General features: G+C 58.3%; 1 protein-coding gene and 1 pseudogene across 5 annotated transcripts in view; one reads left to right on the forward strand and one right to left on the reverse strand.

The window, feature by feature from the left end:
- The window catches only part of DPP9 (dipeptidyl peptidase 9), a 50,203-nt gene that overhangs the window by 3,099 nt on the left and 29,743 nt on the right, over window positions 1-17,361 (reverse strand). For 2 of the 5 annotated variants that reach the window (XM_034944170.3, XM_008972637.4), the window contains 10 exons: window positions 17,035-17,212; window positions 16,318-16,480; window positions 12,526-12,605; window positions 11,196-11,348; window positions 10,383-10,518; window positions 7,236-7,381; window positions 6,274-6,420; window positions 5,090-5,242; window positions 4,311-4,453; window positions 1,371-1,482 (listed from right to left, as the gene is read on the reverse strand). In XM_034944170.3, the coding sequence (XP_034800061.1) occupies window positions 1,371-1,482; window positions 4,311-4,453; window positions 5,090-5,242; window positions 6,274-6,420; window positions 7,236-7,381; window positions 10,383-10,518; window positions 11,196-11,348; window positions 12,526-12,605; window positions 16,318-16,480; window positions 17,035-17,212 (1,411 nt within the window). Of the gene's footprint in view, window positions 1-1,370; window positions 1,483-4,310; window positions 4,454-4,802; window positions 4,938-5,089; window positions 5,243-6,273; window positions 6,421-7,235; window positions 7,382-10,382; window positions 10,519-11,195; window positions 11,349-12,525; window positions 12,606-16,317; window positions 16,481-17,034; window positions 17,213-17,361 lie in introns of those variants that run through there. The other 3 variants (XM_055102890.2, XM_055102891.3, XM_063599790.1) reach the window with 3 other exon arrangements.
- On the forward strand, window positions 6,456-7,273 carry LOC103786206 (uncharacterized; annotated as a pseudogene).

Below are 17,361 nucleotides of genomic sequence, written 5' to 3' on the forward strand. Positions count from 1 at the left end.
AGTTATCATGACCGTTTCAAAGACGGAGAAACGAGGTGCAAGGGTGAATGCTGTCCCAGCTACCTGGCCCCTGGGAAGGCAGTGGGCTCGGGTCTCAGGCTGGGAAGAGACATCTGAAGTTCCATTCCAGCCCCGCCTGACATCACTCCCTGGGCTGCTTGGGATGTGGGGTGTCGGTGGGGGGCACCGCCAAGAGATCAGCTCATCACCCCACAAGGTGGCTCTGCCTCCCTCCTGCTCTGCGGCCCCATTTCCCTGCTCTGTTGAAAGGCAACAGGACGCTCCCCACAGGACAGAGCATGCCGAGGCGCCCAGGAAGCAGAAATTGTCTGCAGTCCACAGGTAATAAAACCTGGCCCTCTTGCCTCCAAGATACCTCCTGAATCTCCCGCCGGTACAACTATGGACCACGTCCCACTGTCCCCCACAGGCCATCCACAAAGCAGCCAGAGAAATGTGGGTCAAATGGCAAGCCGCCCAACTCTATGCTCTGCTCACAAGCCCGAGTCACCTCCCACCACCCTCAGTTGGAAATCCAGCCGAAGCCCCGCCCCCGCTGAGGCCCCACCCCTCTATAGCAGAAGCTCCACCCTGCTTACTGAGGGCCCCCCCTCCTCTACAGCAGAAGCCCCACCCTCCTCACCGCTGAGGCCCTGCTCCCACACCGAGCCCCACCCTCTCCACTACCGAGGCCCTTCCCCACACCGAGGCCAACCATTTACTGCGGAAGCCCCACCCACCGTAACACTGAAGCCCCGTCCCTCTGCAGAAGTCCCACCCTCCTCGCCATTGAGGCCCCGCCCATAACCATGCCCACCCCTTAGCGCAGAAGCCCCGCCCACCTAGACTGAGCCCCACGTTGCTGCCAAGGCTCCACCCACTCCCCCACTCTCCTCCCGCTCGGTCCCCCAAGCCTGGCTGGCTCCACTCACTCTAGCACCCTTCACTGCTGCCTCCTCAGGGAATGCTTGGCCCCAGCGCCTTAGGAAGGAGCCTGCTAGGGCCTTCAGCACTCAGCGGTTTCTTCTACGCAATTTCTCAGTTTCAAATAAAGCCCGTCTGCGGGGCAATTTCGGTAAGGGTTCCTCCCTCCATTAGGCCCGGAGCAGGGGTGGGTGTGGCAGCCCCCGATCCCGTGCTTCCAGCACCGAAGGCAGGCGGAACCCTGAGCTGTCAAGACAGGACTGATACATCAATGGCCCTGGGAGCTGGGAGGGCGGGGACACAGGGCTGTGGGGTGGGGGGCTGGGAGCCCCAGATCCCCCAGGGAGCCCCTGATCACAGTGGGAAGCCACCCCGCCTCGTCCCACCCCCCACTCCCAGGGATCTGTCGGCTCGCGGAGGGGCCGAAGCCCCCAACAGCCACCCACCTGGAGCTGGTAAGGTTTCCCTGCTCGGATCAGTTGGGAGACGAGGAAGTTTGTGTGGAAAAAGTGCACGTTTTCGTCCAGGAAGCCGTGGAGGATAAGCAAGCGGTTGGGCCTGGAAAACAGATGGGGAAGGGTCTGAGGCCAGGGATTGTCCGTGGGGTAGGAGGGGAGCAGATCACAAGGTCAGGAGTTTGAGACCAGCCTGGCCAACATGGTGAAACCCCGTCTCTACTAAAAATATATTTTAAAAAAATTAGCCAGGCATGGTGGCAGGTGCCTGAAATCGCAGCTACTTGGGAGGCTGAGGCAGGAGAACTGCTTGAGCCTCAAAGGCAGAGGTTGCAGTGCGCTGAGATCGCGCCACTGCACTCCAGCCTGGGCGACAGATGGAGACAGCATCTCAAAAAAAAAAAAAAAAAAAAAAAAAAAAAAAAAAAAAAAGATCAGCTGAGTGTAGTGGTGCGCCTGTAAGTCCAGCTACTGTGCAGGCTGAGGCGGGAGGATCACTTGAGCCCAGGAGGTGGAGGCTACAGTGAGCTATGATCATACCACTGCACTCCAGCCTGGGTGACAGAGGAAGACCCCATCTCTAAATTAGAAAAACAAAAACAAAAACAAAAACCCAGGCCGGGTGCAGTGCCTCATGCCTGTAATCCCAGTACTTTGGGAGGCCAAGCTGGGTGGATTGAGTCCAGTTGTTTGAGACCAGCCTGGGCAACATGGCAAAACCTCGTCTCTACAAAAATATTTAAAAGTTAGCCAGGCGTGGTGGTGCACACCTGTGGTCCCTGCTGAGCCTGAGGCAGGAGGATCACCTAAACCCTGGGAGGGTGCAGTGAGCTATGATCAAAAAAAAAAAAAAAAATGCTGAGCATGGTGGCTTACACCTGTAATCCCAGCACTTTGGGAGGCCAAGGCAGGTGGATCACTTGAGGCCAGGAGTTCAAGACCAGCCTGGGCAACATGGTGAAACCCCATCTCTACTAAAGATACAAAAATTAGCTGGGTGTGGTGGTGCATGCCTGTAATTCCAGCTACTGAGGAGGCTGAGGCATGAGAATTGCTTTAACCTGGGAGGTGGAGGTTGCAGTGAGCTGAGATTAAGCCACTGCACTCCAGCCGGGACCACAGAGTGAGACTCTCTCAACAAAACAAAACAAAAACCCACTTAGGTCTGCTGCTGTCTGTGGTCTGGAGTGTGGCATGGGCTACTGGTGAGGCCAACATGCAGCCTCACCAGAATCGGCTGCCCTAGCCCTTCCTGTCCGATACGGGAGCCAGTGGCCACACGTCGCCGTTGAAATTCCAGTTTACATTCATCCAAATTAACGGAACTTATAAACCCATTGAGACAGAGCACAGATCGGTGGCTGCCCCGGGACAGGGAGTGACTGCTAAGGAATGGGAACAGGGTTTGACGCTGGAGTGCTGGAAAGGTTCTGGAACCACTGCAAATGCACCGAGGGCTGCTTTAAGGTGACTGTTAGGTTCTGTGAATTTCACCACAATAAATTATTATTTTTTGAGATAGAGTCTCGCTCTGTTGCCCAGGCTGGAGTGCAGTGGTGCGATCTCAGCTCACTGCGACCTCACCCTTCCAGGTTCAAGCAATTCTCCTGCCTTGGCCTCCTTGAGTAGCCGGGATTACAGGTGTGTGTCACCACACCTGGCTAATTTTTATATTTTTAGTAGACATGGGGTTTCACCGTGTTGGCTAGGCTGGTCTTGAACTCCTGACCTCAAGTGATCCACCCACCTCAGCCTCCCAAAGTGCTGGGATTACAGATGCGAGCCACTGTTCCTGGCCTATTATTATTATTATTATTATTGTTTTGAGACAGTTTCTCTCTGTTGCCCAGGCTAGAGTGCAGTGGCATGATGTTCGCTCACTACCAACTCCACCTCCTGGGTTCAAGCGATTCTCCTGCCTCAGCCTTCCAAGTAGCTGGCATTACAGGCATGCACCACCATGCCCAGCTTATTTTTTGTATTTTTTTGTAGAGACGGGGTTTCACCATGTTGGCCAGGCTGGTCTCGAACTCCTACCTTAAGCAATCCTCCTGCCTTGGCCTCCCAAAGTGCCCAGGCAGACTTTTTTTTTTTTTTTTTTGAGTTGGAGTCTGGCTCTGTCGCCCAGACTGTAGTGCAGTGGCGCACGATCTCGGCTCACTGCAAGCTCCGCCTCCCGGGTTCACGCCATTCTCCTGCCTCAGCCTCCCATATAGCTGGGACTACAGGCACCCGCCACCACACCCGGCTAATTTTTTGTATTTTTAGTAGAGACGGGGTTTCATCTTGTTAGCCAGGATGGTCTCAATCTCCTGACCTCATGATCCGCCCGCCTCAGCCTCCCAGAGTGCTGGGATTACAGGAGTGAGCCACCGCGCCCGGCCCATGCCCAGGCAGATTTTTAACCCCCTAGGTGACTGCATGGGATTCCGGGGAACATTTTCTGGAGACGTGCCAGAAAATGGGAACACTGTTTTCTCTCCATCAGAGAATAAGACCCATGTCAAAAGCATAAAATGGGACATCTGAGCTGGTCCCTGGCCCTGTGGACATCTATGTCCGGAAGCACAAGACAGAGGCTGTGATGGGGCCTCCAGCAGGATGCAGGGGAGTGGGGGAGGCTTGCCTGTGAAAAGCAGTGACTCGAATTCCCTCATCTTTCCCAGGGCAGGGCTGGGAGCCTCCTTCCCCAGACAAGCATCCCTGGGTGCCCCTTCCTGCAAGGTGCAGTGAGGAGGGAGGGTGGGCTGGAGGGACTGTGAGGCACATGCAGGCAGACGCCACCACAGGAGCACAGCGGGGAGGCTCCACATGGCCTGAGGCTCCCTGGGCAGGGCCAGCTGGGGCAGGAGGGCACCCTGATAGAGACAGCTGGTGCCGGGGTGCAGGAGAAGCCCCGGGGAGGAGCGCAGGGCAGGGCAGCGGCCTTACTCATTGGGCAGCTTCTCCACGTGCAGGGCCACGGAACCCGCCTCATAGCCATGCTGGTTGTTCTCAGGGACGTCCATGTAGCGCTCAGTGTACCCTGTGTCGTAGGCCATCCAGACGGTGACCGGGGCACCCGCGATGGCCACCTGAGGGACACAGCAGACAGATGGGGGCAGAGAGAGAGAGAAACAGGCGTCGGGTCCTACAGCCAGCATCAGCCGCTGTCCCGGGGCCGCCCTGGAGCCCGTGAGGAGCGCTCATGCACATGGGGCCGGCAAGGAAGGGGCCCTCAGACCGCGTGGCCCCCGTGGATGGTGCGTGGCATGGGGGTGGGCAGGGCGCCACAGGCAGGCAGGTGCGGCCCCTCCCCGCCGCCGCAGAGGGCCGGGTCCCACTGCCCGTCTGCCTCCTCCTCCTCCTCATCGCCGCCGCCCCGCAGTGCCCTGACTGCCGCCGGCCTGGGGCCCCCCCGCCGCTCTGCACACCATGCCCCACCTCTGCCCATCCGAGGCCGGGGTCCCGGGCTCAGCCTCCCACAGAGAGCTGCTGGCGGGGTTTTGTGCAGCCGGATGCCATCCTGCGGTCGGCGGTGGCGGGCAATGAGGAGGGGGGCTCGGCCCCGTGGGGCTGCTGCAGGGAGAAACAGCCACGTGGCAAGGCCCCTGCCGAGGCGCCTCCCCGGTAGGTGGGCTCCGGGTGGCGCGGGCGGTGGGCAAACACGGCGTAGATGGGGAAGGGGGCAGGGAGGGGCGTGGCTGAGGCCGGCCAGGGGTGGGACCCACCTTGAACACCTGGGGCTTGTGGATTAGCCCCATGAGCGAGAGGAAGCCCCCGTAGGACCAGCCATGGATGGCAACTCGGCTCAGGTCGATGAAGCCATACTTCTCGGCCACGAACTGCAGGCCCTCCACCTGGTCCTCGATCTCCACCTGGCCCTGAGGGATGAAGCCGGGCACCTCTCAGTGGCCTCCTCCCGGTATGTCCCTCCCCTGCAGTGACACCTCTGCTCCTTTCAGGGCGTCTCTCCCTCTTGGATGAAAAGTGGCTCGCTGGAAGCCTCCTGTCCCTCCAGGCCCTGCTAACCCTGCCTGCTATCTGGGGATGGCTGGACAGATCCAGCAGCCATCTTGCTCTGCCACCTCCCAGGCGAGTGGCTCTGGGAGCCACGTCCCCTCTGAGGGCGTCAGTTTGCCCATCCCTAATAAAGGGACATTAACAGGAAGAGGACCCATTTTCTAGAGGGCACGAGGAAGAAAAAGACGGGTGCCCAGGCATGTGCAAGGTCACAAAGAATGGCTGGTGCCATCGCCGTTGTCACTACCAGCCACATCCCCACCACCGCCACTGCCACGATTTCAATGCTGGTGTCCCCTCTGAAGTCCGTGCCGAGATCACTACTGCGGCCTTCAAGCGACTGATCCATGGGGCCCACTCATGTGAATGGGATGAGGGGCCCTTATAAAAGGGCCTGATGGAGGGAGGTCACGGCTTTTCCGCCCCTTGCAACCCCTCTGCCGTGTAGGAAGCAGCACAGGGCCTCTCTGGAGGGTTGCCGACCAGGCAACCTCGTGGGAACAGAGAGCAGCCCTCCCCGACACAGCCCTGCCTTGGCCTTGGACCTCCCAGCCTCCAGAACTGTGAGAGATTTTCGTTCTTTATAAATCCCCAGGCTGTGGGGTTTTGTTCCAGCAGTGCAAAGGGGCCGAGATGATCGCCATCACCACCGTCGTCATCACCAGTGTCGGCACAACTTGTCTGTCCCTGCAGGGCGCAGCCCAGAGCTGAGCAGCAAAGCATACGTCCCCTTTTGTTCTAAAAGGGCGCCTCATTGAGCCTGCGTCACCCCAGCCAGAAGTGCCCTTCTGCGGGTGGTATTCCAGAGCCGCTCCCATACCCTGCACCCACACGGCCCAGGGCTCCCTTCCCGAGACCCGAAGGACCCAGAGCAACAGGGAGGAGTTGTTACCATTTGGTTTTTCAGGGCCCCTTCGAACCGAAGCCCTCGCTGACAGGAGCCCCTGCCGTCAATCACAACCACGGCGTAGCCCAGGGAGGCCAGTGTGTTGAGCCGCAAGTACTTGATGCCTTTGAAGGAGTTATTCACCAGCTGCACCTGTGGGGAGGTGAGGGCCAGCAGTCCAGCACGAGATGCCGGGCAGGACGGGCCTGGCAGGGGAGATGCCGGTGGGCTGGGGACCGGGCCGGGATGGGGCCTCAGAGCCTAATGAAAGCACCTGTGCCCCGGAGGCTCTGGATGGACACCTGGGAGTGGCAAGGCGGGAGGGGCCCACACTCGGGACCCTGCTAGGGAGGGGGAAGGGCCACTGTCAGGCTCTTTCTCAGCTGGGCCACTGCCCCAGTCCTGCTGGAACAACCGCTCTGGCATGATGGACATTGGGGTGGCTCATTCTCGGGTGGGGCCATCTGGGCACTGCGGGGTGCTGAGAAGCCACTCCAGGCCAGGAGAACTCGCAGTGGTGATGAACCACAAAGTACCCAGACATCGCCCCGTATCCTCTGTGGGGACAGAGCTGCTCTGGGTAAGATGTGCGCCTACGATGGTCCACCTGCCAATCTGCTGCCTGCTTTTGACCCGTGCTCCAGGAATTGGGCCCAGGGCCCATGGCCACCTCCATACCAACCTGCAGACTAGGGGACTTCCTAGAGGAACAAGGGAGAGTCAGCAGGCGGAGGGGGAAGGGGAGGCCATCCAGAAAGGGCGGGGAGCGTGCAAACGGGCACAGAGAAAGGAGGGTGAGGGGCCCCGAGGACCCTGTGTAGTCAGGGCAGGCGGGGTGGGCTGGGGCACCAGGCAGGTAGCCGGGGAGCCTCCTCTGGTTGACCGTTCTACAGCTGGCACTTGAGTGGGGATGGGGAGTCCTCGGGTGGATGGTGGGGTGGGGGCCTGGGGAGCAGGTGTGCACTCACCTGGGGGCCTCCATACACAAAGAGGACGGTGGGGTGCTTCTTCCCTGGCTGCAAGGCGTGGGGCTTGTAGATCATGCCGTAGAGCCGCACATCCGAGCGCGTGTGGAAATGGAAGATCTCTGGAGGCACGTAATCCGGGGGGCAGCCTGCGGGAGACAGGGCGGCTATCTGGCTGCCCGGGGAAGCCACATCCAGCTGACACTCTTGTTCTCCTGCCCACCCCAAGCCTCGGAGGGTGGACCAAAGCACCCCCTCTTTTCCTGGGCTTCCTGAGAGTTGATAATTGAAAAAAACATTTTTTTTTTAATTAAAATAAGATTTGTACAGTTTTTGTAGAGATGGGGTCTTGTCTCCCTGTTGCCCAGGCTGGTCTCGACTTCCTGGCCTCAAGCGATCCTCCCACCTCGGCCTCCTGTGTAGGGTCACTGCTATTTTTGCAAAGCAACAGTTGTTGTCCAATTAGGATGGTGGGAGTTTTTCTGTTTTTCTGGTTTTTTTCTTTTTCTTCTTTTTTTTTTCAAGACAAAGTCTTGTGATCTTGGCTCACTGCAACCTCCGCCTTCCTGGGTTCAAGCGATTATCCTGCCTCAGCCTCCTGAGTAGCTAGGATTATAGGTGCACGGCACCACGCCCGGCTAATGTTTTTGTATTTTTTAGTAGAGACGGGGTTTCACCATGTTGGCCAAACTTGTCTCGAACTGTATTTTTTTTTTTTTTTTTTTGAGACGGAGTCTCACTCTGTCACCCAGGCTGCAATGCAGTGGCATGATCTTGGTTCACGGCAACTTGCACCTCCTGGGTTTGAGCAATTCTCCTGCCTCATCTTCCCAAGTAGCTGGGATTACAGGTGCACGCCACCACATTTGGCTAATTTTTGTACTTTTAGTAGAGATGGGGTTTCACCATATTGGCCAGGCTGGTCTCGAACTCCTGTCCTTAGGTGATCCACCCACCTATGTCTCCCAAAGTGCTGGGATTACAGACGTGAGCCACCACACCCAGCCATCGAACTCCTGACCTTGGGTGATCCGCACACCTTGGCCTCCCAATGTGCTGGGATTACAGGCGTGAGGCACTGCACCTGGCCCAAAGTTTTTTCTTTAAATAAATGTATGTAGGTAAATTTTGGTGGGGCAATTTATAGGAAGGTGAGTAAAGGGTACTACAGGTCTAGGGGTAGCAGAAGTTTACTGTGGAGGGCCAGATAGCAAATATATTGGGCTCTGGGAATTGGGCGTGGCGGGACACGCTCCGTGCTGTGTCTCTGTGTCATCTGCTGCGGTAGCGCTAATGTGGCCACAGACCACAGAGGGACTGCACATGGCTGGATTTGGCAGCAGTTGGCCTGCTCCTAATGCAGGCAGTCTTCAAACGTGGCACAGATTGGGAGTTTCGGGAAACAGTGCCTCGTTCCCCAGGGCACTGAGGTTCTGGTCTCTGCCCCCACTGCTAGGCTGGGTGCCCTGCTGAGCCCCTTCCCCTCCCTGACCCATCTCCTCATCTGAAGCCAGGGCTGCAGCTCCTGGCGGTGTCGGTGCGGACAGGAGAGTGAGGACTGGGCTCTAGAGGGAGGCCTGGGATCTGTTTCTGCTCAGGGGTGAGGGCATCACAAAATGCTTTCCAGCCCACGGAATACCCCGCATATGCTGGAAATTCGTTGTGTTTAGAATGTTCTGGAAACCCACCAACATGGCAGAGACAGGGCCAGGGTGGGTTGTCCTTGTACTGAGTGATGCCTGGGAGCCCAGCAGTGTGCTGACCCGCTGGTTTTCATCCCACACTCTGTATATACAGTTTCGTTGATAAAGAAACACTTCATGGTGATACGCTGATGTGTGTGACGGAGCCAGCACTGGAACCTGGAGTCACCAATGCAGGGTCCTGGCCAACTTCCAGGTTCTGGGCAAGGTGTCAGGTTGCCTCATTTCCTGAGGCCCCCCTGTGACTGACCCTTTGCTCCTTTTCCTGATAAAGGCCTCGGAGTGTCGGCTCTGAGCAGGTGCTGCTGTGGGCGGCAGCCTCTGGGCACAGGACACCATAAAGGGCCCTCTGCATGCCGCTGTGGCCAGGACTCCAGGGTCCTGGAGAAGGTGAAGTGGAAAGCCTGATAACCACGGCGGGTTTCAAACCAGTGTGGGTGGACTCTGACATCCCGGCCACCCCTGCATGGACCACCACTGTTCAAAAGGTTTTTTTTTTTGAGACGGAGTCTCGCTCTGTCGCCCAGGCTGAAGTACAGTGGTGCGATCTCAGCTCACTGCAACCTCTGCCTCCTGGGTTCAGGCCATTCTCTTGCCTCAGCCTCCCGAGTAGTGGGACTACAGGCGCCCGCCACCACGCTCGGCTAATTTTTTGTATTTTTAGTAGAGATGGTGTTTCACCGTGTTAGCCAGGATGGTCTCGATCTCCTGACCTTGTGATCCACCCGCCTCAGCCTCCCAAAGTGCTGGGATTACAGGCGTGAGCCACCGCGCCTGGCCCAAAATGTTTTTAATTTTTAATTTTTTTTAGAGTCAGGGTCTTGCTCTGTTGCCCAGGCTGAAGTGCAGTGGTACAGTCACACTTCACTGCAGCCTCCAACTTCTGGGCACAAATGATCCCCCCCATCTCAGTCTCTGGAGTAGCTAGGACTACAGGTGCACACTACTACACCCGGCTAATTTTTAACATTTTTGTAGAGGGAGTTCTTAGTATGTTGCTCAGGCTGGTCTCAAACTCCTACGCGCAAGCAATCCTCCTGCCTTGGCCTCCCAAAGCATTGGGATTACAGGCAGAAGCCACTGTGCCCGCTGATGAAAATGTTTACTTGTCACCTGCCCACTACCCTGGGAGCTCCCAGTGACAGGGTCTGTGTCTCGCTGGTTACCATTTTGGCAGGGGGTTGGCACAGAGCTGCATCCCTGCCGGGTTCTGTGCAGTCCGGCCCTTTACTGCAGCTCGAACCCAGGACCGTCTCGGACGGCAGGGGCTGTGGCTTATGTCCTATGACGAGTTCCCAGATGCCTGGAGGGGCCTGGGTGCTGTGGGAGGCCAGGCAGGCCGGCTCCAGGCCTCTGCCTCTTTCCCCAGCATGGGGCCCTCGGCCCTCGTCCCGTTTTACAGCCGGGCGGGCGGAGGCCTCCGTGGGGCGGGGCAGGGGCTACTCACTGGCTGCCTCCATCATGCTAGCCCAGAAGCGGGGCTGCTTGTGCAGGGGGTCGTCGTCGGGGCCGCTCAGCTTGTAGACGTGCACGCAGGGCGGCGTGCTCACGCTGCTGTAGTGGCTGACGAACATGTCGAAGTTCTGGGGGTGGAATGGGGTGATGAGCTCCACGGGATGCCGCTGCGCCCTTTCCACTGGGTGCCGACCGCAGATCCAGGGTAGCTTCCCTCCCGCCCGCCCCCATCCCTCTGCCCCTGCCTGTCATGAAACCTCAAAGCTCCACCCGCTGCTGCAAGGGGGGCACCACTGCCATCGCCCCATTCTGCAGAGCAGGAAACTGAGGCCAGGACGAGTCTGTCCCCCAGCCAGGGGCCTATGGACAGTCACCGACCCCTGGATCTGCCAAGGGCTCTGCCACTGCACAGGCCTGCAAGCTTGCTGGCTCCACAGCTGGCAAACTGCAGCCGACTCGTGCCCTGGACTAGGGGTGGCCCTCTGCATGGCCACCGCCTGACATTCTAGAATGTTCTGAGAGGCTAAGGGCCACATCCCACTGCACACAGAGCGGCGGAGCCCCGGCTCAGCGGACGGGCACTGGGGGGCTCCACCACTTACTACCCTGGGATTGGTGGTGGGCAATTCACTCCCTTCCCTGCCCTACCCAGGAGGCAGGGGTGGGCACCGCCGGCCCCAAGGCAGCTATGAGAATGCGAGACCATGAGAATGACCCTGAGTGCTGTGCCCGGCCATCAGGGACTGCTCTGGCTGGGAGCTGTTGGACAGGCACAGGGCGGTGCCGTGAGGCTGGGCGGTCCCACCTGGCTCATGGAGCAGCTATGGGAGAAGCCGGGCGTGGTGAGGCGTACGATCTCGCCGGCCGCCTCATAGCTGACCACGTAGAGGTGGTGCTCCAGCGGCGTGTCCTTGGTGCCCTGGAAGTACACCAGCTTGGTCTCCTCATTGACCCAGATCTGCAGGGGGACAGGGGATCCTTGTGATGCGTCCCAGATGCCCCTGGGCCCCCACCCCTCTCCACGCCCCACAGGAGTGGGCCCCATGTTCCTCGGACTGGGGACGCATGCTGTCCTCGCCCAAGTCTGGCTTTAGGGCTGGAGATGAACCATCCCTGAGAGATGCGCTTATCTGGCCCCGTGGGCTGGGAGCAGCCCCTGGTCGAGCTGGGAACTGCGCGTCCTCAGGCGGGACCTGGGGCCTGCACTCCACCCCCAGACAGCTCTTTCCCAGCTTGAATTGGGAGGGCCCACCAGAGCCAGGTGGGAAGGCCAGGGAGGGCACTGTGCCCGAAACAGAGGCTCAGGGAAACCCGGCAGTCCCCAGCCTGGTCAGCCGTTCCTCCGACCCAGGTGCTTGGGTTCAGAAGTGGCAGGGCCCTACCTTCCTGTGGGAAGCCCCAGTAGGCCCCGAAGTGGTGTCTCCTGGAGGAGTGGGAGGGCAGCCTGCACTGCGTGGAGCAGCGGGGCCCCTCCTTCACCTGCGCTGGGATGCTAATGGTCTCGAAACAACTGCTGCTGCCCAGGAGCGAGCAGGCTTTGGCTGATGCCTGGAAAGGAGCCGGGAGGCCTCAGAGCCCCGAGGGAGGAGAGGGCATTGCCCCTGTGCCCAGGGCCTGAGAGGCCGGTGGAGGCAGCTGGAGCGTGGGGTGACCAGGGACCCTAAGACGTGAAGAAACTGAGGATAAGTGGTCTCCCGGGACAGCGGGGCACAAGCTTCCAGTGGGGGGAGCATCATGCCCCACAACAAGGCAGCTGGACGCATGGCCCCAGACGGCCTGCAGAGGACACCCTTCCTCTTTCATGATTTCTAAAAGGCTTCCAATGTTTTCCTTAATTTCAGGGTGAAAGGATAAAGCACGTGAATGGCACAACGTTCAAGATGAGACGGGGAGGTGATGAAATGATTGGCTTGTGTGTATGGTAGACACCGTGCTGAGGCCTGCAAACTGCTGTAAAGCAGGGTCCTCACAGGTGTGTGTGCGTGTGTGTGCACGCACGTGTGAGTGTATGTGTGTGTGAGAATGAGTATGTGTGTGAGTGTATGTGTGTGTATGCGCGTGCGTGTGTGTGTGAGTGTATGTGTGTAAAACACACATGCATGGAGCAGGGGAAGGCTGCAAGGAGACCCTGGTACCTTGGAGCCGTGCCTCGCCAAAACCTCCCATTCACCGCTGGTCAGAGCAATCTCTTCCTTAATGGGGCACTTAAATTCATCTGGAAAGAAAGAAAGAAGGGAGGTGAAGGGGCCTGGGAGGTGATGCAGGCGCCCAAAGGCACCCAGGCCAAATTCCACCCGAGCAGACTCACCATGGAGCCACTGAAACCCCGGCTTGCTGTGAGCTCAGACGCCAGCACAGGCCACTGCGTCAGACCTGCCACATGGGCAAGGAAGCCTGCGGGGCCTGTTCCTGCCATGTGGATGGCAGGCCCAGTGTTTCCCATGATAAACCAGGAGACCTGTGGCTCACTCCTGAAATCCCAGCACTTTGGGAGGCCGAGGCAGGAGGATTGCTTGAGGCCAGGAGTTTGAGACCAGCCCGGGCAACATAGGGAGACCCTGTCTCTCCAAAAAAAAAGAAAAATTAGCCAGGCGTGGTGGCGTGTGCCTGTGGTCCAAGCTACTTGGGAGATTGAGCTGGGAGGACTGCTTGAGCCAGGAGGTTGAGGCTGCGGTGAGCTATGATTACACCACTGCCACTCCAGCCTGGGCGACAGAACAAGAACCCGTCTCAAAAAAAAAAAAAAAAAAAAACAAAAAACAAAAAACAGGAAGAGAAACCAGGAATCTGGATTTTCATTGGAATTTCCCAATTTTAGAACCCTCCAAAGGCCAGATGACATCTGTGTGTGGCACGGGAAGGGGGGCGGGGAGTGTGGGGGAGGAGCCAACTGGGCCCATGACCTCTTAGGACACATTAGGACTTTGTAAAACCAGACTTTTTTTTTTTTTTTTTTTTTAAAGACGGAGTCTTGCTCTTGTCGCCCAGGCTGGAGTGCAATGGCGTGATTTTGGCTCACTGCAACCTCCGTCTCCTGGGTTCAAGTGATTCTCCTGCCTCAGCCTCCCGAGTAGCTGGGATTACAGGCGCCTGCCACCATGCCCGGCTGGATTTTGTATTTTTAGTAGAGACAGGGTTTCACCATGTTGGTCAGGCTGGTCTCCAACTCCTGACCTCAGGTGATCCACCTGCCTCAGCCTCCCAAATTGCTGGGATTGCAGGCACGAGCCACTGCGCCTGGCCGACTTTTTTTGTGGGGGCAAGGGGGTAGAGACAGGGTCTTACTATGTTGCCCAGGCTGGTCTTAAACTCCTGGGCTCAAGTGATCCTCCCACCTCGGCCTCCCAAAGTGCTGGGATTCCAGGTGTGAGCCACATCCCCGGCTGGAACAAGATGCTGGTGAAAGCGCTAGGGCTAGAGACCAAGGCTCTGCTGGTTTTATAATTGTTTTTTTGGGGGGTAGGAGGGATGACCTCATGTTTGAATTTTCACCAGGTAAAGAATGACAGTGCGGGGTGCATCATGGCACACAGCAGAAACACACTGAGATGGTTTGTAACTGAGGGCTCACTGTCCTTTCTTAACCTTTTAGGTCTAAACAAGCTACCACAAACGTGTCTGTCAGGAGCACGGGAGGGCAGATGTGGTTTCCCTGGCGTAGAGGTCTGGTTGTGGTTACTTGTGGCATCGGGGCCTGGGGAGGAGAGCGGTTCCCACCCAGCCCCAAGACCCAGGCTCCTGCCCGCGTCCCGACGTGTTCCTTCTGACGCAATGTCACTTGGGGTCACCTCCTCGCCATGCAGCTGCTGTCTAGGAGGTGCATGGCGTGTGCTGGGGGCTGAGCAGGGTGCTGGGAAATCTGGTGTGCCCACCTCACAGGCCGGGGGTCCCTGGGGGCACTGCAGCAGCCTGGAGGGTCTGTGCCCCTAGAGAGTGGCAGCTGTAGCTGGCTCCACTTGAGACCACATTTGAAACGTGAGCGCTCGGGCCGGCCCATTTTCCCACAGGGGGCAAAATGAGCATTTACACGAAATCCCAATGCCAGATGGCGGTGGCTGAGCCAGCCAGACAGAAAGCGAAACACCAATGAGCCGAAGACAGCTCCCCTTTGAGACGCTTAGCCAGTAAGTCTGCACTGGCCACATCCCACCCAGGAGACCCCGATGCTGGCCTGAGGCAGCTGTCACCCCCCCGGTCCGCATCATACTCAGCTCCGTGGCAGCCTACAGCATCACCCGTCCCTGGCTCATTCGCCCTTCAGCTCCTGCAGTCCCGGACGCCTCGCTCCCTGGGGCCTCTGTCCCCTGTGTTGGGGGACGCCTTGGCTGCTGTGTGGGCTCTGCCCCCAGAGGGCACCGGACCACATCTAGGGACATCTGTGGTTGTCACAACTGGAGGTGCTCCTGGCACGGAGTGGGTGGAGGCCAGGGATGCCACTTGGTGCACAGGATGGCCCCGCCCCAGGGAACCACCCGGCCCTGGCGTCCACCGTGTCCCTGCTCTAACTTTGAAGAGCCTGGGCCGGGCTCCCGGACCACCCCACCTCTCTATCCAGAAGTGACCCTTGGGAGCTCTGTCCCATCCCGAGGCTGACACTGTCAGTGTGCAAGGACACCTGCAATCCCACCAGCAGTCTCGGTTCCCTGAGCTCCAGGCACGGGAACTGGCCCGTACAGCATCTCCACTACCGGGCACCTCAACTTGAACACATCCAAACCCGACTCTGGATTTTTTCTCTCCTAGAACAGTCCCTCTCTGAGTCTGTCTTAGACTGGACCTGCGGACCCCTCCGGGCATCCATGCCGCCTCCCTCCTCTCTGATCCCCCACCCTTTCCACTGCAAACGGTGTGGGCTCAGCTGTCCAAGCACATCCAGAATCAGACCCACCAGGACAGCTCAGCCACTGCCATGACAGCAAGCCTGTCGCCTCTCCCGGCCCCTGGGCCTGTGTGCAAGCTGCAACCAGAGGAGTCATCTGAAACTGAGGTGAGGGCGACGACTTCCTATTTCTCTCGGGGTCAAAGCCCAAGTCCTCCTGGAGCCCCAGCAGGCCCTGCACCATCTGCTTTTTCTCTCCCCACCCTCTCCTCCCTCTCTCCCCCTCCTCCCTGTGCTCCAGCCACAGGGGCCTCCTCCCTATTCCTCCAACATGCCAGGAACAGTCCTGCCTGCCCCAGGGCCTTTGTACGGGCTGTGGCTCTGCCCAGAGCCGTGGTGTGGACCCCTCACCTCCACAGCATGCTCTCCAGAGACGTCCTCATGCCCTCCCGTTGTAGAAAGAAGGCCCCTCACCCTCAAGCCTCTCGCCCGACTGCACTTCCTTCCACCACGCACATCACACCAGAGGCAGCACCTCTAACTGTTTCTGGAATACTGCCTCCTCCACTAGAAGGTCCCAAGAGCAGGGATTTTCCTTTTTCTTTATTTACAGTGAACAATTCCATCACAGCTACCTACAGCGGGAGCTGGCAAATGTTTCTACAAAGGGCTAGACAGTAAATCTTGGCCTTGCACAACAGTTTCTGCTGGGACTACCCAGTTCTGCTGCTGCAGCACAAAAGCGACCACAGACAGTCTCTGTAAACAAGTGGCTGTGGCTCAGTGCCAATAAAACTTTATTTATGAACACAGGTGGTGGGCCGGATTTGACCTGTGGGCCGTAGGTGGCCAACCCCTGGTTGTGCTAAGGGCCTGGCACAGGGGAGTTGCTCAGTAAATCTGCTGCCTGAATAAGCCAACAGTTGGGTGCTCTAAGCCCTGCCAGATCATGACCAGTCACTGGGGAAGGCTGGCTTCCTGCCGATCCCTGTTCCTTCTCCTGCAGGGTGTGCTAGCTGAGTGGGGGGGCCGATCAATGAACAAACAGCATATTGAACCACACGTGACTAACGCGATGAGTTGACAGCATTCGTCAGGCTCTGCTCACCTTCCCCGGGGCTGAAGGGCTCACTCCAATCGTAGCCCTGGGATTTTAAAACGGCGGTGACTTTGTACAAATGGCAGAAGCCGGTCTTGCATTCATTGGCGCGGAGAAAGCAGAGCTCGTCCTCTCCCTCTGATTGGGGGAAGGGATAGAAGATGTCATGAACCTGTCCAGAAAGCAGATAGAAGATGCGTCAGAAGGTGTGGGTGGCCGGGCATGGTGGCTCACACCAGTAATCCCAGTAGTTTGGGAGGCTGGGGCAGGAGACTTGCTTGAGCCCAGGAATTTCAGAGACCAGCCTGGACAACATAGTAAGACCCCACCTCCAAAAATAAATAAATAAATTAGCCAGGCATGGTGGTGCAGGCTTGTGGTCCCAGCTACTCTGGAGGCTGAGGTGAGAGGATCACTTAGGCCCAGGAGGTCAAGGCTGCAGTGAGCTATGACCACACCACTGCACTCTAGTCTGGGCAACAGAGCAACCCTGTCTCTAATTAAAAAAAAAAATAGATGAGGGGAGAGGCTCCAATGGCTGCCAGACTCACCAACCCCCCCAGACCCTCTTCCCTGCCAGCCAGGGATGGCCAAGGCCTGAGCTCACTTCTCCACACAAGGGCAAACACCACCTGCCATTGGCGCTCAGCCTTCTAGGACGTGGGGGTGGGGACAGTGTGACTCCAGGGCCCAGGCGGGCATACAGCCAGCGCTTGCCCCGCTTACATTGATCCAGACGTTGGTGACCTCCTCGTACACCACATACGGCTGGACATTCCTGGGGACAGCTCTGGCAGAGGCTAGCCGCTGCTCCTCATTCTCTGTGCTTGGGATGAACAGGGCCGGGGGGAGGAGGACGAGCTGGAGCCACTGCTGGGGCCGGTCCAGGAACATGGCCCAGGCGCTAAGGGGGAAGATGGGGGGGAAGATGAGAGGGAAGCTGGGAGCCTCAGTGGCCTGCACAGAGAAGCTGGGGACGCAGCGTCCAAACCCGTGTGGAATCAGGGCTGGGCTTCCTGCGCTGGCTTCACCTGCACTTGGCCAAGTAACCCT

The sequence above is a fragment of the Pan paniscus genome, chromosome 20 (genome assembly GCF_029289425.2).
Source record: "Pan paniscus chromosome 20, NHGRI_mPanPan1-v2.0_pri, whole genome shotgun sequence".
Classification (NCBI taxonomy): Eukaryota; Metazoa; Chordata; class Mammalia; order Primates; family Hominidae; genus Pan; species Pan paniscus.